Raw genomic sequence first — 25,245 nt, 5'->3', positions numbered from 1 at the left:
ACTTTTTGCGCTCGAGAGTTTTCGTAAATTGTCGGACAAATTCGGGGAAGGAAATGACGTCATAGGTACAGTTTTTTACATAAGCATATGTGTTGTTTACTTTAATGTGTTTAAAAGGATTTTTTATGGTTAAATGAAAATGATGTATGCGATTTACAGGTAAGAATTTTCCTTAGAAACGCTTCCTGTTCCGCCAAGTTGCTATGCACCGCAAAGGATCACTGGGATAGTAGAACGTTTTCACGCGGGTCCACAACATTTTCTTTGAACAATGTGCAGATTTCAACTCGAATTTCCTCCGTTCGTACACGTTGTCTATGGAGCTCGCTACGCGAGCGGCGCTTCGCGCCGCCTCGCTGCGCTCGCTATTATATTTGTATTTCACATAGAAGAAAATACAAAAAAAGATATAAGATATATACAGACCCTGAAACGTGCTACTACACCAGTGGTACGGTTCGGTACGTTTATTGAACAGTACGGTTCTCTTTGTTAACGGTACGGTTCGTTTTGTTAATGGTACGCTTTTTGCACGGTACGCTTTGCTAAAAATAGCTGCACGCTTTGTGAACGGTTTGCGCGCTTCATAAATGAGGTAGGCGTGGCCTTAAATCTTTGATTTTTCTCGATATAATTTTGTTTAGTTTTTTCCGTATTCGTATTCAATTTTGAATATATGTAATAATTACGATAATTAAAAGAACAGCACGAATTTAATCCGATATATTTTTGTAAATTCAGCGATCTGTCGATAATTTTAACATGCATCTTTAGTTTCTATTTCTATACATGTATTCGTAACGAAGTCATTAGAAATTGCCCCGACTTAATTCCTATATTTCTTTAGTTAGGGTCTTCCGTTTCCAACGGAAGACCCTCTTGTTATTCTACGGTTTCTTTTTCTTTATTCTTATTAGGGTCTTCCGTTTCCAACGGAAGACCCTCTTGTTATTCTTCGGTTTCTTTTTATTATTATTTTTTTTCTTTTTCTTTTTTTTCTGACTCCTTTTCGGCTTCATAACTCAAAAAGTTTTCAACTTATTTAAAGGAAACTTTCAGGGATTATGTGCAATTATAATGCCTCAAAGATGTTTAAAGTTTCCATAACAACATCACTTCCGTTTTGACGTTACGTCATTTTTAAACTTTAAAAAAAGTAATTTTGTCCGCGACATTTCTCAAAAACGCTTTAAGATAAAGTCTTGAAATTTTCTGTGGTTATGAATTTGGCAATTTACATGTGCAATAAGGCTGGAAATAAAAATCCGTCACTTCCGGTCGAAACCGGAAGTGAAACAAATTTTTCGAAAAAATGAATTTTCTGATCAAATCAAAAATGAATATGCGTTTCATAGAGCTTATCAAGCTGAATCTAACACTGAAATCCATTTTAAAATCGGACAATGCATTAAAGAGATATCGGGGTTTAAAAATTGATTTTTCCGGAAATTTTGTTTCCGCGTCCTTGGTTTAAAAAATAGTGTAATGTTCAAAGTAAAGTTAACTCGTACCAAAAATAATTGTTAAGTCGTACTTGAACACATTCGGATTTTTTTTGTTAAGTCGCTCTTGAAATCAAGAAGGGTTTTGTTAAGTCGTACTTAAAATCATTCGGAGTTTGTTAAGTCGTACCAGGAATAATTCGATTTTTTCATCTTTTTATTTGAGTTACTCTTGTTATTGGTTCAAGAGCTCTGCTTCTTACAGGAACTTCCAGCTTTACTTCCGCCATTAACGGAAGACCCACTCGTTGCTTTGCAACGAGCTTTGCTCTAGTTATTCTTTTTTTTCTTTTTCTGACTTTTTTGGAGCGTTATTTCTCAAAAACTACCCAACCGATTTGCACGAAATTTTGAGTAGTGATAGAACATCATCGTCGCTACATATTATTAAATTTTCGCATGATGACGTCACTTCCGGTTTCAGATATAGACGATTTTGAAAATTTTTAAGGGTCATTTTGTCCACGCATCTCCTCCGAAACTAATCAAGATAGAAGCTTGAAATTTTCAGGGGTTGTAGATGAATGTCTGTAGATGTACCCCCATGCTTCCAATTATGAAAATTGCTCAAGGCCTCGAAGCTCGCCTGAACCTGAAAATTAGCACCAAATTTTTCCACGAAATTTTTGCACATTTTCTGTAATACCTTTCGATGTGCACATAATTTGTTAAAACATGTAATGCAAAAGTTGTTTCAATTTTCACGAGCTTTCCTTTGATATCAAGAAAAAGGGGCTGACCCCTCAAATTAGGGGCCAAGAGGGCTCTAAAGTCTTCTTACAATAACTCTTTACTGAACCATAATTTGTTAATAATTATATAAGCAAAAATGTTCATTGTACAGCTGTTTATCTATACAGTATCATACTTAAGTCATATTTTACCTAATAAAGGGTTTAAAGGGGCCAGAAGTTCAAAACTTTGATCATTAATATCTGAAAAAGGAGAAATATTTTAAAAAGCAATGTAGAACAAAAGTTGCTTAAAATGGTGTTCTTGTCAATATGCTACCTTAAATGTTTTTGTTTATGACCCCATTTAGGAGTTAAAGGGTCGGCCCCTAAAACACATTCGTACAGATATCTCAAGAACGGTTGACATTTCACACTTGTTGAACAAAATATGTTTAAATTAGCGAGACCTTTTATTTGATATCAAGAAAAAGGGACTGGCCCCACAAATTAGGGGCCAAAAGGGCTCTAATGTCTTTTTACAATAACTCTTTACTGAACAATATTTTGTTATTAATTATAGAAGCAAAAATTTTCAGTGTACAGGTGTTCATCTATACAGTACCATACTAAAGTCATATATTACGTAATTAGGGGTTTCAAGGGGCCAGAACTCTAAACTATGATCATTAATATCTGAAAAAGGAGAAATATTTTAATAAGCAACGTAGAACAAAAGTTGTTCAAAATAATTTTCTGAACAATATTAAACCAAAAATGTTGTTGTTAGTAGCCCCGGTAAGGGATTAAAGGGTCGGCCCCTAAAACACATTTGTACAGATATCTCGAGAACGGTTTACAATTCATGAACACTTGTATGAAATATGTTTATATTAGCGAGACCTTTTATTTGATATAAAAAAAAGGGGCTGGCCCCACGAATTAGGGGGTACAAGGGCTACTAAGTCTTTCTATGATAACTCTTTTCTGACCAATAATTTGATATTTATTATAAAGCAACAAAGCAGCTTTTATTAAGCTTAATTAAAAACTGAAATCCGTTAAAAATCAGACGATGCATTACAGATATATCGGGGTCTAAAAATTGATTTTTCCAGAAATTTTGTTTCCGCGTCCTTGGTTTAAAAAATAGCGTAATGTTTATAGTAAAATTAACTCGTACCAAAAATAATTGTTAAGTCGTGCTTAAACACATTCGGATTCTTTAAGTTAAGTCGTTCTTGGAATAAAAAAGGTTTTTGTTTATTCGTACTTTAAATCATTCGGGTTTTGTTAAGTCGTACCAGGAATAATTCGATTGTTTTCATCTTTTTATTTAAGTTCTCTTGTTATTGGTTTAAGAGCTCTGCTTCTTACAGGAACTTCCAGCTTTACTTCCGACATTAACGGAAGACCCACTCGTTGCTTTGCAACGAGCTTTGCTCTAGTTTCTTTTATCGTTGTTACTGTTACATGCACCTTTGTATTTCTTCATTCATTATTCTAATAATCACCTTTAATTGCGTACTAGTACTATTGCCGATCAAATTACCCTGTTGAATAGACGATGTAAAAATACACACAGTTGATGATAAGATAATTTTAGAACTCTTGAAATCAACTGTTATAAAGTTTTCAGACACAGATTTGTATGCACTTGTTCGTATACACAGATCAAACCTGCATGTAAACCGTCATCGCTTCTCTAATCTGAAATAACATCGGGTGTATGGTCAAACAAATGACAATTAGTTTTGTTATTCCGTCAAAATATACAGGTACATGTAACATATTTCTTACGATATGTACACGCATTGATACACACAATAAAGCAATAGCTTTTAATGGCAATATTTATCATTTTGTTGGACAAGTGATCGCTCTTTACTGTATACATGCGATTTAGCTGACGTTTTACAAATGCTGTCTAACCTGTTTATATTTTATTTACCTTTTTACTCACATACTTGTTGTATACAGGACACGGAAAAATATCCAGTAATCAACAAATAAATGTTAAAAGTGATAAATATATTAAAAATTAATCTAGTGCAAAAAAAATAAAAATAAAAAAAATAATACGACAGCGAGGAAAAGAGACTCTGATCGCCAGTACATGGGTTATAATCATAAAGTTGGAAGGAAATAATTGTTGAATAGGAACAAATAAGGAAACTTTTTTAAATAAGGACTTAAGAAAACATAAAATTAAAACTTTTTCATCCGCTAATGTTCTTCTAGCTATGTAGGAGGAGCCAAGTAGCACGGGGCATAGCATGATCTGTACTGGTATTATGATACTTAAACTGATTGACAGACTAAGCACGTGAGGTCCCGAAATAAAATACCGCTAAAATGACCGATCAAAGAAAGCTAACGCGAAAAAAATAAAGTTCAATGATAGAATTTTAATTTAAGTATTATAATTCAGACACAGACACAAGTTCTCTCTCTCTCTCTCTCTCTCTCTCTCTCTCTCTCTCTCTCTCTTATCTAATCCCGTATAAAAAAATCTAGCATAATATTGAACTTATCTGCTCGCTTATAGCACGGTAAGGTATCGTAACGCTTTTTTGGCCATTTATTACACGGAACGGTACAATTTGTTTTGGAGGTGTAGTAGCACGTTTCAGAGTATGTACTATCAAAACCTTTACAAATCAAAATATAAATTAAGCTTACTTATGGAAATTTTACATAATGTGTGACAAGTACTCCAGTACCCTAAAACCGTCATTTGATGTTATTTTTAGGAAAAAAGGCATGAAAAATGCCTGTAATACATGTATATTTCCTACTGTTATCTGTTCATCCGCCTGAGCTCCACCAGACCTTGAGGTGGAAGCGCCCATGTCTGACCCAATATGAATCACTTCACCCGGAAGATGATTAGATTTTGGCGATACGGAAGGTATTGAAGCAGCTGCTCTTTGTGATTGCAACTCTTTGAAAGGAACAATCTAAATGAATAATAAAAACTAGTTACATAATATCATCGATATGTAAAACTTTGATTTGATATGTCATCAAATTGTATCCGTCTCGCTTCGAAAATTTCATAAAAATCTTATGATAACTGATAACCAGATAACTGGTTTTGAAAAATAAAAGGTGGTCTTTGTTCATATATTTTATTCAAAATCATGTATCTAGCATTATTGATTTCAGAATATAAATAAATGCCAACCAGAATATGTTTTTTTTTTAATTTGAAAGACCAAACATGTCGTATAGTTTCCTACAGAAATAAATGCAAATTATACGAATGTTTTAAAGTTGTTCCAAGCAACATCTTAGACCAATACATGTAATATAGTAATATTAATATATTCTTCGCAAATAGTTTAAACTCAGATATGCAGTATAACATTCTGAGTTCTGTGACATCCTGCTATGTTAACATTCTTAGTTCTGTGAAATCCTGCTATGTTATTGGGTACAACACTACGATAAATAGTAAAAAATCCAATTATCATTTATGAGGTACATGTAGTTCAACAGATGCCAAATTTATTTGTAATAGTTTAAACTTTTCAATAAACTGTAAAATGGCAAAGCTTAAATTGCACCTTTATAAATTCGGTAGATATTGGATTCATTTTGTGAGTAATAAAACTCAAATTAATATACCTCCTGTAATCCGGTGTCAGGATTAGTTCTTCGTATAGTCATTGCTTCTTCTCCGCCCTCTATAAACTGATCCAACATTTATTGGATTTCTTCTAATGTGATATTGTATTCTCTCATTATTGCTCTCAGATCATCATTGCTATAATCTACCTGTGAAGAATAAAATGAGTGTACTTGGTAAACTACAAGTTGTTGATCACTTTATCGGACGATTTTATTAAAATATAACCAAGCTGCATTTAATATGACTCAGAACAATAAAGAGAGTGATGAGGTCTTTGAAATAATTTCAACGACAAAATTAACAAAAGAATTACGAAACAAACGTAGTCTGACAATTTTCCCAGTAAAGTTATCTATCTTTTATTATAATATAATCACTTCATGGAAAATATTTCGAACCTGTATGAATGAAATCAACATAAACCCACCCATTTCTAAATAATGCTTGTGGTTGAAGAATTCAATTTCTATGCATTGGCAATAAACAATCTTTTTCTTTGAATGGTATAAAAATGGAATAATGTATTCAGCAGATATTATTAACAATGATGGCTCTTTCCTAGCTTTAGATAAGTTTTATGAAAAATTCAAATCTAAACCTCCTTTTCTTCAATACAACTGTCTCCTTTCCTCTATCCAAAATAACTGGAAACATATGTAAAAGACAAAACACACCCTCCCCATAGCGAAGCAAATATAACACACTCCTTATCTGTTCAAGGAGAACTTCTACCATTATGTGAATAAAAATCTGAGATGCATATTGGATTTTAATTAAAAGTTGCAAGGAAATTATTCTCTGTATCCAAAAACTGTCAGAAATGATTGAAGTAGAAATTCCAGTCTCTGATTATAAATATTTTTAATATGAAATTGATTACAAGTAAATTGTAACACAGCGAGCTGTAATGAAATTGACACTATACATTATAGTGTAGAAACAAACACATTTTCCGGAAAGAACCAATATTGATGGCAACAACATATAGGAAATTTCAATCACTTAACCATGCAAGATGTCATACTTGGTATCTACATAGAATTAATTGTTCCACTGAATTTTTGTATTTTACTTGGAAAATGCTTTATTTATCTAATTCATTCAAAATCACCTGGCAAACAAATTGAGTTCATTGCAAAGAACAGCAATCTCTGTTTGAAGAACCAAATGCATATTTTTTATGAATTATGGCAGCCAATATAATCTAACTTGTAAACAAACTGTGGTATTCTTTAGTATTATATTGATTGTCTTGATTGTTTAAAGTTTGCTGATCAATTTTCTCAACTATGCTAATAACAAGATGCATGCATGATATTTAAGCTCAGTGTCGATACTTTCAACGACAAAATTACTGTAACACGAAAAAAGTCTTATCCCTTCAAAAAATTAAAGTATAATTTGTAGAATCCATTTCTGCATCTTATATCATTTTTTATTTTTATTTCACCTGGGACAAAAAACAAAGAAAATATGCTAGAGATCATATGCTTTTAAACACTTTTTAAATCACCGAAAACTAAAAATTAAGTTAATGATGAGCATATTTTTGCAATTTTTACATTATGCATGACTCAACCCCTACCCCTTAAAACTGGTATTTTATGCTTCTTTTTAGAAAAAAGTATGAAAACACGCTTGCCTGTTTATTTCCCATGAATTTCTGTTCATCTGCCTGAGTTCCACTAGACCTTGGGGTTTGGCTTCTGTTTAGAGCCGCCATCCCAGCGTCTAATTCTTGAGGCGACGGTAGATCAATAGTAGGGGTTTGATTTAAGGGTACAATAGCAATGGGATTTAAGCTATCTGTACCTTGGCCATTTATTGTGCAGACCAACAGGAGAAGTGATATAATTAGTAGAGTCATCCTTTCAAAAATAAAATAATTTTTGTCTGGTTTATATGTAAATAAATAGTTACATTCAACAAGATTAAAAAAAAATAATTGATTATTTTTTTTTTTACATTACCCGTTCGTAATTAAGTCCAGTTCATATGAGGTAAATATATACCGAGATCATAGAAAACAAAAATATCGACACAGAACGGAGGGTGATTAAAAAAATACTTTCTTCAAGATCAAATGAATCAGTTAACGTTTTTTATTGATATAGTGGTTTGACATACGTAATGTTAAAAATCTATGTACACTGTAATAGATAATTATGCCTGTTTCCATACAAATCATAACTGATTATGTTATATGGGCAAAAAAAAAATTAAAAATTCAATAGAAGGCAGTTTAATATCGAGACATTCGTGATATATTCTAAAAACCTAAAAAGTGCTAAAAATTAGAATTGGGAAATCTATTTTCGTGGCATGAAATACCCTCACCTAGAGTGTTGAAGGATACTGCAAATAGTCATAATCACTTTAAAAATATTTGGCCAATCATTAATTTGAATTCTTTTCTTTAATACAATTAATTCAAATTATAATTTCAGTGCATGCACATTTCTCGTAATATCTAAACTAAAATAATAGATCCGTATTTTTTGCCTTAAATAGCGACAAATTGGAAGAGTACTGACGTTTGTTTTATAGTTTTTAAACATCATTGGAACTTGAGTTTTACCAGTCTGTTTCTATTTTTTTTTCAGTTAAGCTTCGCTATTTAATAATCAACAATTTATCAAAAATTCCCAGAAATCTCTCTCTCTCTCTCCCTCTCTCTCTCTCTCTCTCTCTCTCTCTCTCTCTCTCTCTCTCTCTCTATTTATCTATGATTTACTTTAAAGATTACAACTTACAAAATGTCGGATAAATCATATCAATGAAAAAATCCTGGATTTTTAAGATATTTGAACTATAATTAATAGCAGTAAAAAATCAATAAAATTTTTCTTTCAAGGGAAATAAATTCAAACCTGCTTTTTTGATCGACTCCCCAAAAGGAATTGTGCTGGCCAATTGATAGATTTGGACAGTTCGATAACTATTTATTGGACTGTATTACCATTCTCAATCACTTTTAATCACCTTTCCTCCTTCCGTGTACTTCACTAGTTCGATTTGTTCCATTAAACGCGAGTTCATTAGACAAAATCAATTAAGTAATCATTTGAGCCTTATTTCCTATGTCTCTGAAAAAACCAAACAAACTATGAAGATAAACTAAGACTCTACTAAAATCCAAACCGTTCTGAATGTGTTGAATTTTATGGTTTTACATTGAGATAGATAGCATTTTAAAGTGAACAGTTATGAATTGTTCTTCTCCTCTCATTTTATTTTTTCAAATTTACTGTTTTGACAGTTTTGACCGTGTTTCAAATTTTAAAGTATTAGAAGGGATACAGTAACTGTTTTGAATTTTATTGTGTCAGTCTCGTTTGAATCTTACTCAGATACATTTAATGTATATGCGATTAATATGCGATTAATTTTATCACTCAGATACATTTGTTTCTGTAGCTTTCTATCCACATTAAACGTTAAAATATTGTGTCTGTATCTCCGTTTAACCTAAAGATGCATGATAAATTAAACGGATAATTAATCGGCAACTAACGATACATTAAAATTCAGTTTAGGTGTGGCCAATTCTATAATAAACATAAATATCCAAAAAAATATGAAGCGAAATCAAAGGAAGAAACCCTATTGTTCAGTTAACTAAAAAGTGACTAAAAAGTGGCTGTGAGGTAGCTTAAGAGTGAATGAAAAGAGACTGAAAGGTAAATTAAATATGACTGAAAAGGTGAATAAAAGGTGACTGAAAAGTAACTGAAAGGTGACAGAAAATAGACTGAAAGGTAATTTTAAATGTGACTAAAAGGTAACTGAAAAAAACCTGAAATGTAACTTAAATGTGACTGAATATGGTGACTGAAATTTAACTAAAATGTGACATAAAGGTAACTAAAAGGTGACTGAAAGGTAACTGAAAAATGAATGAAAGGTAAAGCATTGCTTGGCCGTTCATTCTTTTTCAGACCTTTCAGTAAACATTTAGTAGCACTATTAATAAATGAATAAGTTTTTTACCTTTTTAAAATATATATAACTATCAAAAGTTTTCTCGCAATAAATTCGCTTAAAAAGATTACGACGTGTTTTAAATGGTGTGTCGTTTTTTATGAAGGATATAAGGATTCTTTTAATTATTCATATTTTACAGCAGATTCTATAAGGTAAATATCATGTATTTTTATACATTATAAATATGAACATGTATTCCTAATTGATAAGGGGATTTGGAGATAATTTGAGATCAAAACTATATTTTTCCTGATTTAAATGATATACTTGCACATTTTGAATGATTGACCAAAATTTAAATGTAAGAGATTGTTACAAGCGAGATACAGAGGTGTTAATTCTTTTAATATACAGAAATCTAAAGTTTTATATTTATTTGAAAAATAATGTAAATAAATCGCCATTGTTTGACAAAATGACCCTCGACAAATACGATAAAACGATTCAATGTGATCATGAATATTTTCATACCAAAAATATTAAAGTTTCATCAAAACTAATTATTTTAATAGAATACAAATGTACATAAACTATAGCAAGACTCCAAGCTTTGTTAACATACCAAAGTATATCAAACACACTATCTTTTACAATTTTATTTTGACTTTCAAATTTTGACAATTAAAAAAGTACCTCTACTTATTCCTATCTATCTATCTATCTATCTATCTATCTATCTATCTATCTATCTATCTATCTATCTATCTATCTATCTATCTATCTATCTATCTATCTATCTATCATGGAAAAAAAAATCTGAGAATGTTGAGCTCAAATCGGGTCTTAGTCCCTTGAAGTCGTTCATAACACTCAACTATTTGTAGCATTTTGCGGGTATGTTAAGCAACTCCAAGTTTAATGACCGTTAAAATTATGATCAGTTTAAAAAATGATTATTTTTATGAAAACAGTGCTGAATATTAATACACAAGTAAATGTGTCCACTGAGATATTTTTTTCTACATCGGAATAGACTCGATCTTTGAAGCTGTCGTGCCATGGTATCACGTGACAGTTAAAAAAGATCACTTTTTTACCTTAACAAATAATCAAAAGGTGTAACACTATCCTAAAGTTTATTTGTATGTTTGATACAACAATTCATTCGACAATTAGTTCATCTTTTTTAGTATTACTGCTAGAATCCTATTGTTAATTGCATAGAATAAATGTTGTAATTTTTGATCGGGACCCCCTGCAACTTCTTCAGTTTCATTAAAAATATTACGTTTTTTTTCATTTACAACAACAGTACACTTGATTCTAGCAGCACTTTTCAAGCATTGTAGGTCCAATGCCTTTGATATTTGCCAAATTTATCTTTCATGATATTCAGGGTAGTGTTACACTTTTGCCTGTTTTGTACTACATGTAACTGACAGAGAAAAGGCCTGTCAGGTCATACAAATGTCTATCTGCTTACCTTATAACCTTTAATATTTACCAAAGTCATCTTTCATAATATCCGGGGTTGTGTTACACTTTTGCCTTTTTTTGTACACACTGACAGAGGAAAGGCTGGTCAATTCATATACATGTATATCTGCTTACCTTATAAAACTCGCTGATTAAACAACATATCCATGCCTATATTATCCTGATTATATCCTAACTGACACACATCTAAATCTTGGGTTTCTGTACTTAAGTCTTATTTCGGCATTGTTAACGCTGCATTCCGATGATTTGTCTCCCGACAATAATTTTTCTAATAAACATGCTTGTGACGTCATCAATGATAATTATACATACATTTGTAATACAGAGAAACCGAAGATATATTTAGTTAGAAAAGTTTCTAGTGACATTTGTAGTTTTTATAATTACTGACATGTTTCTGAGTAAAATATGACATCGTATTGCTTATTGTGACGCCATATCGATCAGAGGAGTTTTAATTAATCGATCGCTGAGAGTTGCCTTTTCATATCATTTAAACATCATAAATTTTGTAATGTATTTTTTTTTCATAATTTTACAAGGTTATTTATCGCAATATTCTTTTTATTATTACCCAAGATAATTTACTCCAAATACGTTCCACGATAATTCTTCGTTAATTTTTGTAAGAACTCATTTTTTGTTAAAATTATTCCCGAATTGACAACTTTAGCAAATTAACTAATGTGTGTGTGTGTGTGTGTGTGATGTAATAATTACAGTTTTTTGGCGTCATCAAACGTACTTAATGGCATCACCCATAGAATATAAAAAAGTATGTATGAACTTTAATCAAATTTAATTAACTTTATCTTCAATTAAAATAAAAGTAATAACGATCTAATTGTTTGTCCAGCTTTATTTGCTTCTATAGATGGCGCATATAATACACATACAGAGCATAAAAAGGATTTGATAAAACGTTTTGCAGTAGTTTGATTTTCTTTATCCCGGATGTTAAAAAAAGCTTTTTATATTGTGCGTCTTCTTAGCACACCTTGTCCAGTTACACTCCCGCTCAAGGTTCTTGTTAATTGGGGTCGGTTTCCATTAGAGAAACTTACGCGCTGCCTTAGTTGTTGTCTAAAGGGGTCTCTTACATTTGGTAACATCAGCCGGGAATTTCTATTCCTAAGCTGACTGAGTCGCTGAAAAATTAACTGCTCCCGTCGACGAATGTTTAGAAGCTCTCGTCTTAGTGCTGCACGCTGCTCTGGAGTCATGAAGCGACGTGGTCTACCAGTAGGCGGAGGAGATTGCCCACGAGGAGGTAGCGGTCCGTTTAGATTACCAATCCTGCCTGGATTAAATCCAAGACCAGAACGACCAAGTCCTCGTTCTTGTGCCTTTCTTTGAAGCCTCTCCTCTAATGTTTGAATTTGTAACTCTAACTCACGAAGGGTAGGACTTTGAATCCTTCCACCTCTTCTTGTAACTTCTGGAGGTATGTTTTTAAATGCCGTTGGCTCTGGTGGATCATTTCTAAAGAATTCTCCATCGTCTACTCTGTTTTTCAGAGGGATTTCTGGTTCCATTTTTTCACCGCCTGGCCTACTTTTTATTTCCATCTGTATGGCTCGCAAGTCAGTTATGAATCTTCTCCTCCTCTCCCTGTTTATAATTGCGTTTTCATTTCTGGTTAGTCTGGTTAAAGTGCCTTAAACATTCAAGAACATTTATTAAAATCAAAGACTAAAAAATGGAACAACAAGAGGCCCATGGGGCCACATCGCTCACCTGAGCAACAATGGGCGTTCAAAAGATATTGTGCCATATGGTCCCTCGGTAGAATAACAAAAAATAAATATTGTAAGGAATTCGAATTTTACACTAATTTTTGCATACACGTAATCTTTGACATTGAACCTTCATGAAATACTATTTTTTTTACCAGAATAAGAAAATCCTACGCAAGATATAAAACTAAACATTTGGTAGCGGTACACTGTTAAGTTGTAAACTTCCAATTCCCTATATTTTCGTTCTGCCCCCCCCCCCCCACTTTGTAAAGCGATCAAAATATATGAGAGCATATAGGTACATTTTTTTCATCAACTACTTACTAGTTATTGTATTTTAAAATATATATATATATATATATAATAGTTATTGTTTTTTATTTTAAAAATCCTACAAGTTTAAATGTGAAGAAGAAAATTGTACCTCAATGTGCTCAATTCCTCAAATTAAAAACATTCAAATTTTATTTGTCTTCTCCATTATAATTAAATGACTGTTATTTACTTTGCGTACAAACCAGGATAATTTTCCGCTGTGATATTTTCTTAGGAATAGCGATAATTACTTTATTCCTGGAACAGAAATGTGTCAGAACTATGAAAACTGTTTTAAAGATGTCGTTTTTATTTACTCGTGTCTGAAAAACTATCAAAATTGATGTAGATTTCACATTATTTATTGTATAAAGAGGGGACCCCAGAGAGTAGGTATATACAGAATATCATTCTTTTATTTTGTTTGTACAAGTATTTAACATACTCTAATTCATATAGAATTTCTAATGTTCAACCGAAATTTCAGCGTCAATCGTAGAATTATAAGCAAGATACAGAGCTCACAGTTCGCTTAGGTTTGAGTCATATTTTGTTCACATGAGTTTATTACATTCAGCTTAAGATTTTTAACTTGGTATTTCCTATTCAGCATTTAAAATGGAAAAAAAGAATGGCCCAAGATTTTCAATTCTTTTATTCACTCAAGACCATTTCACTGGTATTTGAGGTTCAAAATCAGTTTATAACAATGAACACAAACACAGTCAAGGATCACATGTACAGTAGGAGTAATAATGACGAAAAAAGGTCAAGTTTACAATACAATAAGTTGTTAAAGTTGGTTTTTGGAAGAACAGACTTTGAAAATTTTCTTAATAAATATTGACCAATTTTTTACTTTTTTAATCTTTAGTTTTTAAGATTTGTGTACAAACATAGAATTGTGAGCAAATCTCTGTATTTTGCTTATAATTCGAAGCTTAACACTCAAATAAAAACAGAATTAGCACTTAATTTTTGCAATTTATATTTTCCTTCCCATAAGGATAATTTATGCTAAACTACGTTGAATTGGACTCGGTAGTTCTTGAGAAGAAGATTTTTAAAAATGCACCCCCCTTTTTCTATAGTTTCAAGGTTTTCTCAGCTTTGAATACAGATCGGACTTTTATTTCTGCAATTTATATTTGCCCTCCTATAAGGATGCTTTGTGCCAAATTTGGTTGAAATTGGATAAGCTGTTTTAGAGAAGAAGTTCAAAATGTAAAAAGTTTACAGACGGACAGACGGAATGACGGACGGACAGACGGACGACGGACAAAATGTGATCAGAATAGCTCACTTGAGCTTTCTGCTCAGGTGAGCTAAAAAGCTAACAGGGAAAAAATGAACAGCTTATGTAGAGACTACACTTTACTGGGCAAGTTTTTTTAGAAACTGAGCAAACTATATGAAACACAATTAAAATAGATCTGTGTGTGGAACCGGCATACTTTTTGTCTATTCTTTTAAAACCTTTTTTTTTCATTTTAAGTAAATTATCATACTGATTTTCAGATCCAAATTGCAAATTGATCTGGTGGTATTTATATAAAATAATATTTGTATTAATTATACAGTTGTTGATAGATATGAATCATTAGCAGAGTAGATTACCATAACCGACGCTTTAATTTATCTTATAGAGAACATGTAATGCATTATTGTTCGAAATAATATATTTGAATTAGCAATTTTAAAGAAATACTATTTAAAAAACCGATTGTTCTGTCTGTCTGTCTGTCTGTCTCTCTGTCTCTGTCTCTCTCTCTGTCTCTCTCTCTCTCTCTCTCTCTCTCTCTCTCTCTCTCTCTCTCTCTCATTACCCTGTTGGTAGGCTGTGTTTAGGGCATCGAATTGCGCGTCTAGTTCTTTGATCTGTTCCTGTAGATATTTTTCTGCTGATAGAAAGTCCTGAATCGCATCCACAGGTGGAGATGTGAAATCAACTTGACTCACTCCACCCGGAAGACGGTCAGATTTTGGCGATACAGAGGTTATTGAAGCACCTGTTCTTTGGGATATAAAGCTTTCGAGGTCTAACATAGCAATCTAAATGAATAATAAAATCTAGTTACATAATACCATCGGTATGTCAAACATGGTTTGTCATCACATTGTATCTGTCTCGCTTCAAAAGTTTCATATAAATCTTATTCAGGATAACTTGTTTATACAAACTATAGCTGATCTTTGTTAACATATTTCATTCAAAGCCATTTTTCTAGCATTATGCATTTCAGAATATAAAGAAATGCTGACTATAAAACATATACCGATGCTACTCAAATTTAAATCTTGTTATGTCTTACTCATTCGAAACAGAGACGTAGCTTCGTTTTTGAAAGAAGGGGAGTGTTGGGGTTCAGACTCATCGAAAATGAAAATCTTGCAACCCCCCCCCCCCCCCACAAAAAACCCCCAAAAAATCACAAAAAGGACAAAGGTTTGCAAATCATGAAATCCTAATCCATGGGAGTGCGGGAATGAGGGTTTAGTAAAAGTAAAACCAAAACTTTTTTTCACTATTAATTTCCTTTGTTTCTCTTTAATGTTTTATCGCTCCCAAAAACAGGGGGGGGGGGGGGGGGCTCAATGGTTAATTAACCCTTAAGTGTAAATTTAAAAAAGGAATTATCCTGCAAGAAAAACATATCACAGTGTCTTCTACAGAAGTTTGCATACTGTAAGAATGTCAAGTTTTTGATTTCTATTCTAAGAAATGCATTCCATCTGTCCATTTTTATGTTTTAATTAACATAAAACATAATGTAAAAGAAAATATTCTAAGAAATATCTTTAACCAATATTCAGAGAAGTACAAAAACAGATTACGAAAATTCTGAACAATTTATTTCTCGTAGCGTCCTGCTGCTTATATGTGATTGGTATAAAATAACGCTAAATGGTTAGATAATTATCTATGAGTTGATTCAATAGATGCTTATTTTATGCTGTCCTTTTTTGACAAATGTTGTCTCTTATTAAAAAAAATTGGCAATATGACTACTTTGAATAGTCAATGTATATTGCAAATCTTAATTAAGAAATAAAATATGTCAGAAAGAATTATACTTAGAAACTTGAGTCATTTGAATTTTACTAAAACCGATTTGGTTGGACTTTTCCGATCGCGTCGCGTTCAATTCTATCAACTACGTCATACATAAACAATACCCGCGCCTTAACCACAATTTTTTTATTGGTGGATTCAGCTTACCGCTGATTGGTTGCTGGTTAACTCAGACTAAATTATGCACGGACAGAACAACAACATATCAGAGAATGATAAATTCACATGGGTACACGAAAGTGTACACTTGTGATAAAACATACATGTATACGGTGCATAACATATATAGCTGTAGCTCTATGTAGAAATGTTGGCTTAGTAATCATAGAGATACAGTGCATACAATACTTAAATGTACAAAAAAACTTTACGGCAATTTACCGCGCATAAAAATAACGCTATTTTTGAAAAGATATACATCATACATTAATTTTACCATACCACATTTTGTGCAAATAATCCATTTAAATAATTCTTCACTTAGTTTACTACTGTTAATAATTGTATAATTATACTTGCCCCAAACTTTCTCCTACCCGTACTCGGAAAGCGGATCAAGAGCTGTATTTTTCATGTATGTAAACAAACCAGTGTATATGTATGGAGCTGGTGATCGGTGGTTCAGAGACAGGTTAAATAAAGAAATCAGCAGTTAATTGTTTTGGGATATTTTAGCATATATATTTACACCGAATCATATTTACACTGATGATAGGGCAACAGAAGAGAAACGAATCGGACACTTGCATAATGAAAACGCACATGTACAAACCCCCTTGCACTCTAGGTCCACTTCCGTCTCGTTCTTTCACAACATCATACAATTCTTTTATTGACTGTCGATTGCCGATCGAAAGATGTAGAAATCGAGGAATGCATATCTATCACTTCGACTGACATGTTAGTAGGTAATACAGTAGGTAGTGCATTATACATTTACGGTATTTACATGAAATGAACGCTTAACACATGCAACTTTTAAATATTATATTTTTTATAACACCGTACTCTGGACCGTAGCTTGAGGCTATGGTTTAACGCCCGTTTACACAGAGAGAGAGAGAGAGAGAGAGAGAGAGAGAGAGAGAGAGAGAGAGAGAGGGGGGGAGAAAGTTTTGCACATAACTTAAACATAGGGAATAGTCGATAATGATTGCATGTTGGGGGAAAATGAACTGTTCTGAGAAACCCTTCAGCTCTGGCATTGCATAAGCGTGTACTGATAACTCCGCCTAATCATAAAGTTTTCACAACGGTGACGTGTATAATTTATGCATGAAGTAGCTGACAGAAATGACCGTGACGCTATAGGAAAAATCCAACCAAAGCGGTTTTGATAATAATAAATCAAAATCTAATACAGCTAAATTTGTCATAAACATGTATAAGGCTATTGGATTCATTTTTGAAGCTATACAACTTAAATTATTATACCTCCTGGAGTCCATTTTCAGTCCTTTCTTTAGTTATTGTTGCAGCTCCGCCCTGTGCATACCGTTCAAGAATCTGTTTGATTTCTTCTGCTGAGATATTGTAGTCTCTCATTAATGTTCTCAATTCATCGTCATAAACTATCTGAATAGAATGATTATCATTATTATGTACGGACTTGGTGAACTTCACATTTTTTAGATATGGCGAACGATTTCATTAGAAGATAAATAAGCTGCACTGATTATGTTTCAGAAGCATAAGAACTCATAATTATTTAGTTTTTGAAATCATTTTGACACGGAACGGACGTCTAATCGCTACGAAAAATGAAGTAATATTGATAATTATACCATAACTCCGCTAAAATCTGGAAAGATGGTTCCTGTAATTCATATCTGTTATAATTGTATTTCACGTCAGAGAAAATACGAAGAAAATGTGTCAGATATTTAAGGAGATATTGAAGATTTAACACTTTTCAAATCAGAAAAAAATATAGCCTATTTATAAATAATTTTACATAATGTATGACAAAAACCAGTCACTTCGGAAAACGGTATTTTATGTTATTTTAGAAACAAGAAAGCATATATTGACGCAAGCGTCAAATGGGCCGCCAAAATAATTATTGTATGAATCATCATTGATTGTTTACATAAAAGCACACCAAAGAGAAGAAAATAACGAGTTGGTTGACTAATTTTTATGATGAATTTAGTATATTTTCAGCAACAAGTTTTGAAGTTGAACATTTTACTTATATTATTAAGAATCGAGTTCGTTGGCATTTCTAACGGTAACTGTATGACCATTGCCATAGTCTGAAGTAATGGAGAACACATTGATTTGTATGTATTCTAATACAAAGTTCAACTCATCATTATTCTCTTCGAGATTATGTATTTCAAATCATTTCTATTTTTTGTTGCATTGTGTATTTATTGAATTAAAACTATATGCATTAGTTTATATGATTTCATAATAAAATAGAAATTGATTATTTTAAAGGTACGTGTAATATAAGATCATATGCTCATCCGATAGACACTGCACAATTTTAAGGTAAAAATTAAGCTGGAAAATTATTTTTCCTAAATGGAATTATAAATCTTATCTACACTTCAGTTTATAAAGATAATCATACTTGATTAATTGCATGCGATTCTCAAAAGTATTTTTAAAAATAAGGAAAGCTCAAGTTTTCAGGTCTTTCATATTTTTGCGTAAATAATTGATATTCATAAATCAAATATATCATTTATATACAATTTCATGTCATTCATGTCTTTAGTGTTTCAGGTCTTTAGTAATGCCCGTATACCGATCCCGAAAGAACGAAAAACTCTTTTTGAAGGAATAAAATATATTTCTATATGCAAATTTACTTTAAATTCATTAAAAATAAACATTATATATATATATATATATATATATATATATATATATATATATATATATATATATATATATATATATATATATATATATATATATATCCCGCAGAAACGCAGTTACAATTGTAAATCAAATAACGGACCGCCTTTTGGCAGCCCATAATGAGGTATAAAAACATAAACTTGCCTGTAGATTCCCCACGGATATCTGTCCATCCGCCTGAGTTCCACTAGATCTTGAGATGAAAGCACCCATGTCAGTGGGCCTTGGCAATCCGGTTGGTAATTTCTTAGTCGATCCAGCTTCTGGCGGCGGGGGAAAGTTTTCCCATACCGCCCTCGCATCGGCTTCGTTACCTATTTCATTATCTAGCATTTGTGCCTCCAGTCTTGCATTGTTTTCTATTCTCCTTCTCATCGCTTGATTTGCCATCTCTTTTTCCATTTCCATGTTTCTTGCCGATTCTTCCGCCAGTTGACTTTGTATAGCAGCTTGTTTATCTTGGGTTGACTTTACAGATGCTCTTTTTAGAGCGGCAATCTGATCATGATCTGCTTCTATTTCTTGAGGCGACGGTAGATCAAATATAGTAAGTTGCTTTGAGGGTGCTGGTACATTAGCAATGGGGTTTGTACTATCTGTACCTTGGCCATTTATCGTGCAGGCCAAGCCAAGAAGTGAGATAATCAGTAGTTTGGGATTCATCCTGGAAAAAAAAAATACTAATGTCTTCAGGTGCATAGGTAATATTACATAAATAATATTTACATTTAGTGAGGTTTAAAAATATTAATAGAAATTTTTGCAATTAAAATTGAACAAATGATCGGTCGTAAATCAGCTCAATTCATATATAGTAAATATATATCGAGATCAAAGAAAACAAAATATATCAACCGAGCATGAGGTGCGATTTACAATTACTAGGTCAAATGAATAAACCGAACTAGTTTTAATTTTTTTCTAGAGGCTTGGTATTAGAGACGTTAAAAATCTGTATAATAGATAATTATACCGACCCTGGAACGAACTACTACACCTAAAAAGCGTATGATAAGCGTGCGACTTTTGTATCGTATAAGAAGCGTACTGTATCGTGCGAGAAACGTACCGTACCGTATAAGAATTGTATCGTTCCGTGCGAGAAACGTATCGTATCGATCGTATCAGAAACGTATCGTATCGTATGAAAAAAGTACCGTATCGTATGAGAAACGTACCGTATCGTACAAAGCGTATAAGAACCGTATGAAAAACGTGCGAAAGCTAAGAATTTCCGGTATGCATGTAGCGAATAACAAATATTCCGGGGGGGGGGGCATGATGGCCGGATGATTTTATATCTACAAATTGCTTTGGATAAATATTAAAATAATAAATTAATTAGACCACAAAATATAAGTTCATGCTTCACAGAAATATATTTTAAACGTGGACACGCATCAAAGACGTGTATCGACCAATTAAATGAAATTTCCATTCTAACTATTAAAAATGCGAACGTGACGAAAGTTTGGAATTTCTTTATTTTTATGAGTTTTTACTTTTGTAAAGATGTCGACAAGTTCACGGTTTCAACACCTTTTCCGCTAAGATCACCTATTTCACCTGACAAGCTCGGCGGCGCGTGTGTATACTAGTACTGCTGTTTATCGGCTTGTGTATACTGCTGTGTTGATGTTGCATAATCTCTGTTAATCGTACCAAATTTAAGGAACACAATGTTTTTTAGATACTATACAATGAGAAGTAGTAAATGCGCTGAAGATTACTAATTAACGGGGAAGCATAATCACATGCAATGATGGCATATGTATTTGTATTCATGAAATTAAACAAAAAATGTAAAATCACTAAATTAATACTCTACAAAATTTTTATTGAGAATCTCTAAAAATAAATTCCTTTTTCTGGTGATTAAAGCAGGTACCGAAGTAGCCACAAGGCAGAACAAATATATGCGAGAAATAGACTAAGTGGAGAAATTGCCCAGTAGATGAAAATATACTGCGTTAAATCGCACTACACTGTGTTACAATTTCTTTCTTTTCGTATTTAAGCATGGAATAAACATTGTTATAAGAATGTTTGTTTCAGAAAAGAATTTCAGAGAGAGAGAGAGAGAGAGAGAGAGAGAGAGAGAGAGAGACGTGTCTTCTACCGGTTTTCACCGGAGGGAACTATAGCTTTCCTCTGTGTCCGTCTGTCTGTCCGTCCGTCTGTCTGTTCCACCTCAGTTTTCAACACTTTTTTTTTCTGAATGTGTTTGTGGAATAATATAAAATTTGCTGAACAGCTTCAAAATGTACAACTACAGATCAAGTATACACTTTTGTAGCGTCTGGTTGACATATTTTTGAGAAAATTAATTTTTTATATATCAGTTTTTTAATGTTCGGGTTTGTTATCGGGTTCGGTGTGTATTGAAGAAAAAATAAAAGTATGTAGTTAGTAATGATATCGTGCATTACTTGAACTATTCCTTGTATTGTTTTTAACAAACAATTGAGTTCAGTAAAATAGTGTAAAAATTTGTGTTGTAAATTTAATCGACAGGGTTTTATTTATTATTACAATCGGGTTCGTTATCGAGTTGGTCTGTTGATTCGGGGTACAGAAGACGGTAAGATATGATATTATGCATAACAGTGCATTGTTTTCACAAATTTCTACAAACCGGTAGGGGACGTGTATTGCTTATGCAATTCTCTTAGAATGCTTTTTACATAAGGGAAACTTGCATTTGACATCCAATTGTTATACATGTAATGCTAGTAACCGCAATTAAACCTTTGCAGAAATTATTTATCCATTAACGAACAAACCTCGCTGTGATGTATACAATGTAATCTAATTTGATATCATACAATGTAATGTTACTTTCTATACGAATTCTCAAATAAATGCGTGTCAAACTGACTATGTTTCTCTGAAATCTCTCTCTCTCCTTCTCTCTCATTCATTCATTCACAATTCGAAAAAAAAAATTTAACGGGGAAACTTAATATATAAATTATTGTAGAAAAAAGTAAACGAAAAAGCATAGCTTTTGATTATTAACACAATATCCCAGCTCGGGGACTTAAGAGAACTCGTTTTTTTTAAACAGACAGTGTATAGGAAATAACTGTTTATTCCTCTCTTTGTCAGAATTCTTATCATATGATGTTTGCGTGCATTTTTATTTGATTTAAAAAAATATAGCGGTGTTTGTTAGACGCCAAAATGATACAAAGACTTTCAACTTAGTTTTTTGATTGTCTATCTCTTAATCCTAAAAACAATGCAAGAAGTTCTTATATATAAAACCTATTAGTATTTGAAATCAAAAAAGTATTTTTTGAGAAAATCAGCATATATATATATATATATATATATATATATATATATATATATATATATATATATATATATATATATATATATATATATATATTGGACCTTTGAATTAACCTACAATTGTTTGATTAATCTTAACAGTTGTATTGTAAACAATAGCAGATAATTTAAAGCATATGAATAAGAAAGCAAAGAGGAACTTTTAAATATTTGAATTATAATAATCAACAGTAAAAAAACAATATAAGATCGAAAAAGCGTCAGAACATTTTTCTTTCAAGGGAAATAAATTCAAACCTGCTTTTGTGATAGACTCCCCGAAACGAATTGTGCAGGCCAATTGATAGATTTGGACAGTTCGATAACTATTTATTGGACTACATCACCATTAACAATCACTTGTAGGCACCTCTCCCCTCTTCCATGTAATTCACTAGTTCAATTCGTTCCATTAAACTTGAGTTCATTAGACATTGGTATGGACTGCATGCTTTTAGTATAAAATAATTACATGTACGCATACCACAAGAAGAGGTTGAACTGTGTTCAATGCCCAAAATCCAAAATAGTTACACCCCCTCCAAAATTCAGAAACTGGTGATTTATATGGTTCTACATTCAGATCACTAGCATTTTTCAGTGCATAATTATGTATTGTTATTCTGGCTTCAATTCATAATAACAAAATCATTGCCTTGACCGTTTTGGCCTCGTTACAAATTTTTAAATATTAGAAGTGATACAGTTAAGAACTTTTTTGTGTCAGTCTCTTTTAAATCTCTCTCCATAGTGTACTGAGAAAATAAATCAAACTTTGATCATACAGTTTTAACATCTTGACGCAATATTTACAGCGAAATTTACGACAGAGCTAATGGATGTTCTCAGAAACTACATTTGTCTCTGTAGCATTCTATATAATTATATTAAACGTTAAAATAATGTTTCCGTAGCTCCGTTTAATCAAACGATGCATGAAAAACGAATAATAAATGGGGGATTGAACGATACATTAAAATTAAGTTTAAAGGTGTAGTCAAATCTACACTAAAACAAAATATCGTAAAAGACAAAGCGGAATCACAAGACAAAACTCTGTCATTCAGTTAACTAAAAGGTGACTGAAAAGTAACACAAAGTGACTGAAAGATATTGAATATTGGACAATGTAACTTCATTATTTATTTAATCTTTTGAATGCGAAAGACAAGAGAGATGTTTACGAAAATGCTGGATTTATTTGACGGATTTACTATTAATATTATTTTGGCTCATTGAATATCAAGTGGTTTAAAACTTTGTTATCAATTTTGTGCTGCAAATTTTATTGACACCAATATGATGTAGACAAATATGTATTCTGCGTATTATTTTTTATTTTTCTTTTAAATCTGCATGTGTATATGTACTTACATTACATGTTTGTTTTATTTTTAGTGAAATAAGATATGAAGCATTGAGCATAATAATTTATTGTAATTATAGTTTCGTTTCAGTACAACGAATACTTGGGATTACTTCACAAAAAGAAATATTTTTCTCCTAAGTTTTTCTCCCAATTGTAAAATAATAACTTACAATTAAAGGTCCATGTGCTGATAAAAGCTCAAAAAATTGTTCTTTCATAATGACACATTATGATCAGTTTTCAATTGCATATATCCAAGGTATTCTTGATTTTTAAAGTAAGGAAATCCTGTAAATCAAACTTGTTTGTTTGAAGTTTGATGAAGCTTTAAGCAAAGAAACAATCAATATAATTATAAATAAACAAGCCGATGATTAGAAAGACATTTGAAGTTTGGATTGAAGTTTTAGGGATAAAAATATCAAAAATTAAAAACATTTTCTTTATATAGACACAAGTTAGCAGCATCAGTGTACATGTATAAAAACGAAAATTTGTGTATTAAAGACAAATTTTATTAGTTTGAAGGCCAAAGCCTTAATTTTTTGCTAAAAGGTATTATCTAAAAAAAAGAAAAGAAAAGAAGACATTTTAATTATATTTATTTTTTTTAAAGACGATGTTTTATCACATAAAAGTTAAAAGGTTGATTTAAGCTCCTTTCCAGGTAAGTAAAGTTAAGTACATTTAATGTAAAACTTTATGATATTAAAGGTGAAATGTTATATCTAATTGAATTGAAATGTCTGTAAAGGTAATCTTTGCACCTTTACTTTTTGTAAAGCTAATACAAAGGTATCCTTGCATATTGGTACACCTTTAATGGAATTTACTTGGGAAGTAAAGTATTGTAAAGCTGCTTTTTCAAGCAGTGATCAATTTTGTAATTTTTTTTTTTTCATAATTTCTACAAGGTTGTTTATTGCAATGATTTTTTTCTTATAATCCAAGATAATTTACTTTAAATACATTCCACGATAACTCTTTATGTCAGTTTTATTTAGTACTTTGGAATCATTAGATTTCGTGGTGGCTCAATTTTTGTGGAATTTATCATTCGCAAATTGACATCCGCCGCAAATTAATAAATAGCGTTATAAAGTCATATTACCTTTCGTAAGAATAAAAGATTAAACTAAATTATGTCCTCACAGAAGATTTAAGCAATCCACAGAAATTAGCCCCCATGATTTTTAAAGATTCCAGAGTATATACAATTCTTATTATCACAATGTAACTATCTTGAAATCCGCATAATACTTATCCATGTAATCAACTTTAATCAAATAATTGGAATTAATAATTATGATC

General features: G+C 31.9%; 1 protein-coding gene and 1 pseudogene across 1 annotated transcript; both read right to left on the bottom strand.

The window, feature by feature from the left end:
- LOC128164158 (uncharacterized) overlaps positions 1–5,920 on the bottom strand; it is a 9,363-nt pseudogene extending 3,443 nt beyond the window's left edge.
- A 6,167-nt stretch (positions 5,921–12,087) lies between these two features.
- On the bottom strand, positions 12,088–19,892 carry LOC128162526 (uncharacterized). The gene is made up of 4 exons (XM_052825760.1): positions 19,370–19,892; positions 17,793–17,929; positions 15,112–15,337; positions 12,088–12,888 (listed from the first exon to the last, which is right to left on the bottom strand). Exons 1-4 carry the CDS (start codon positions 19,890–19,892, stop codon positions 12,203–12,205), a joined length of 1,572 nt encoding a protein of 523 aa, XP_052681720.1. The 3' UTR covers positions 12,088–12,202.
- Between the last annotated feature and the right edge of the window lie 5,353 nt (positions 19,893–25,245).

Source organism: Crassostrea angulata, chromosome 9 (assembly GCF_025612915.1).
Source record: "Crassostrea angulata isolate pt1a10 chromosome 9, ASM2561291v2, whole genome shotgun sequence".
Lineage (NCBI taxonomy): Eukaryota > Metazoa > Mollusca > Bivalvia > Ostreida > Ostreidae > Magallana > Magallana angulata.
The sequence above is the reverse complement of the archived record's forward strand: the minus strand, read 5'-3'. Positions and strand labels throughout refer to the sequence as shown.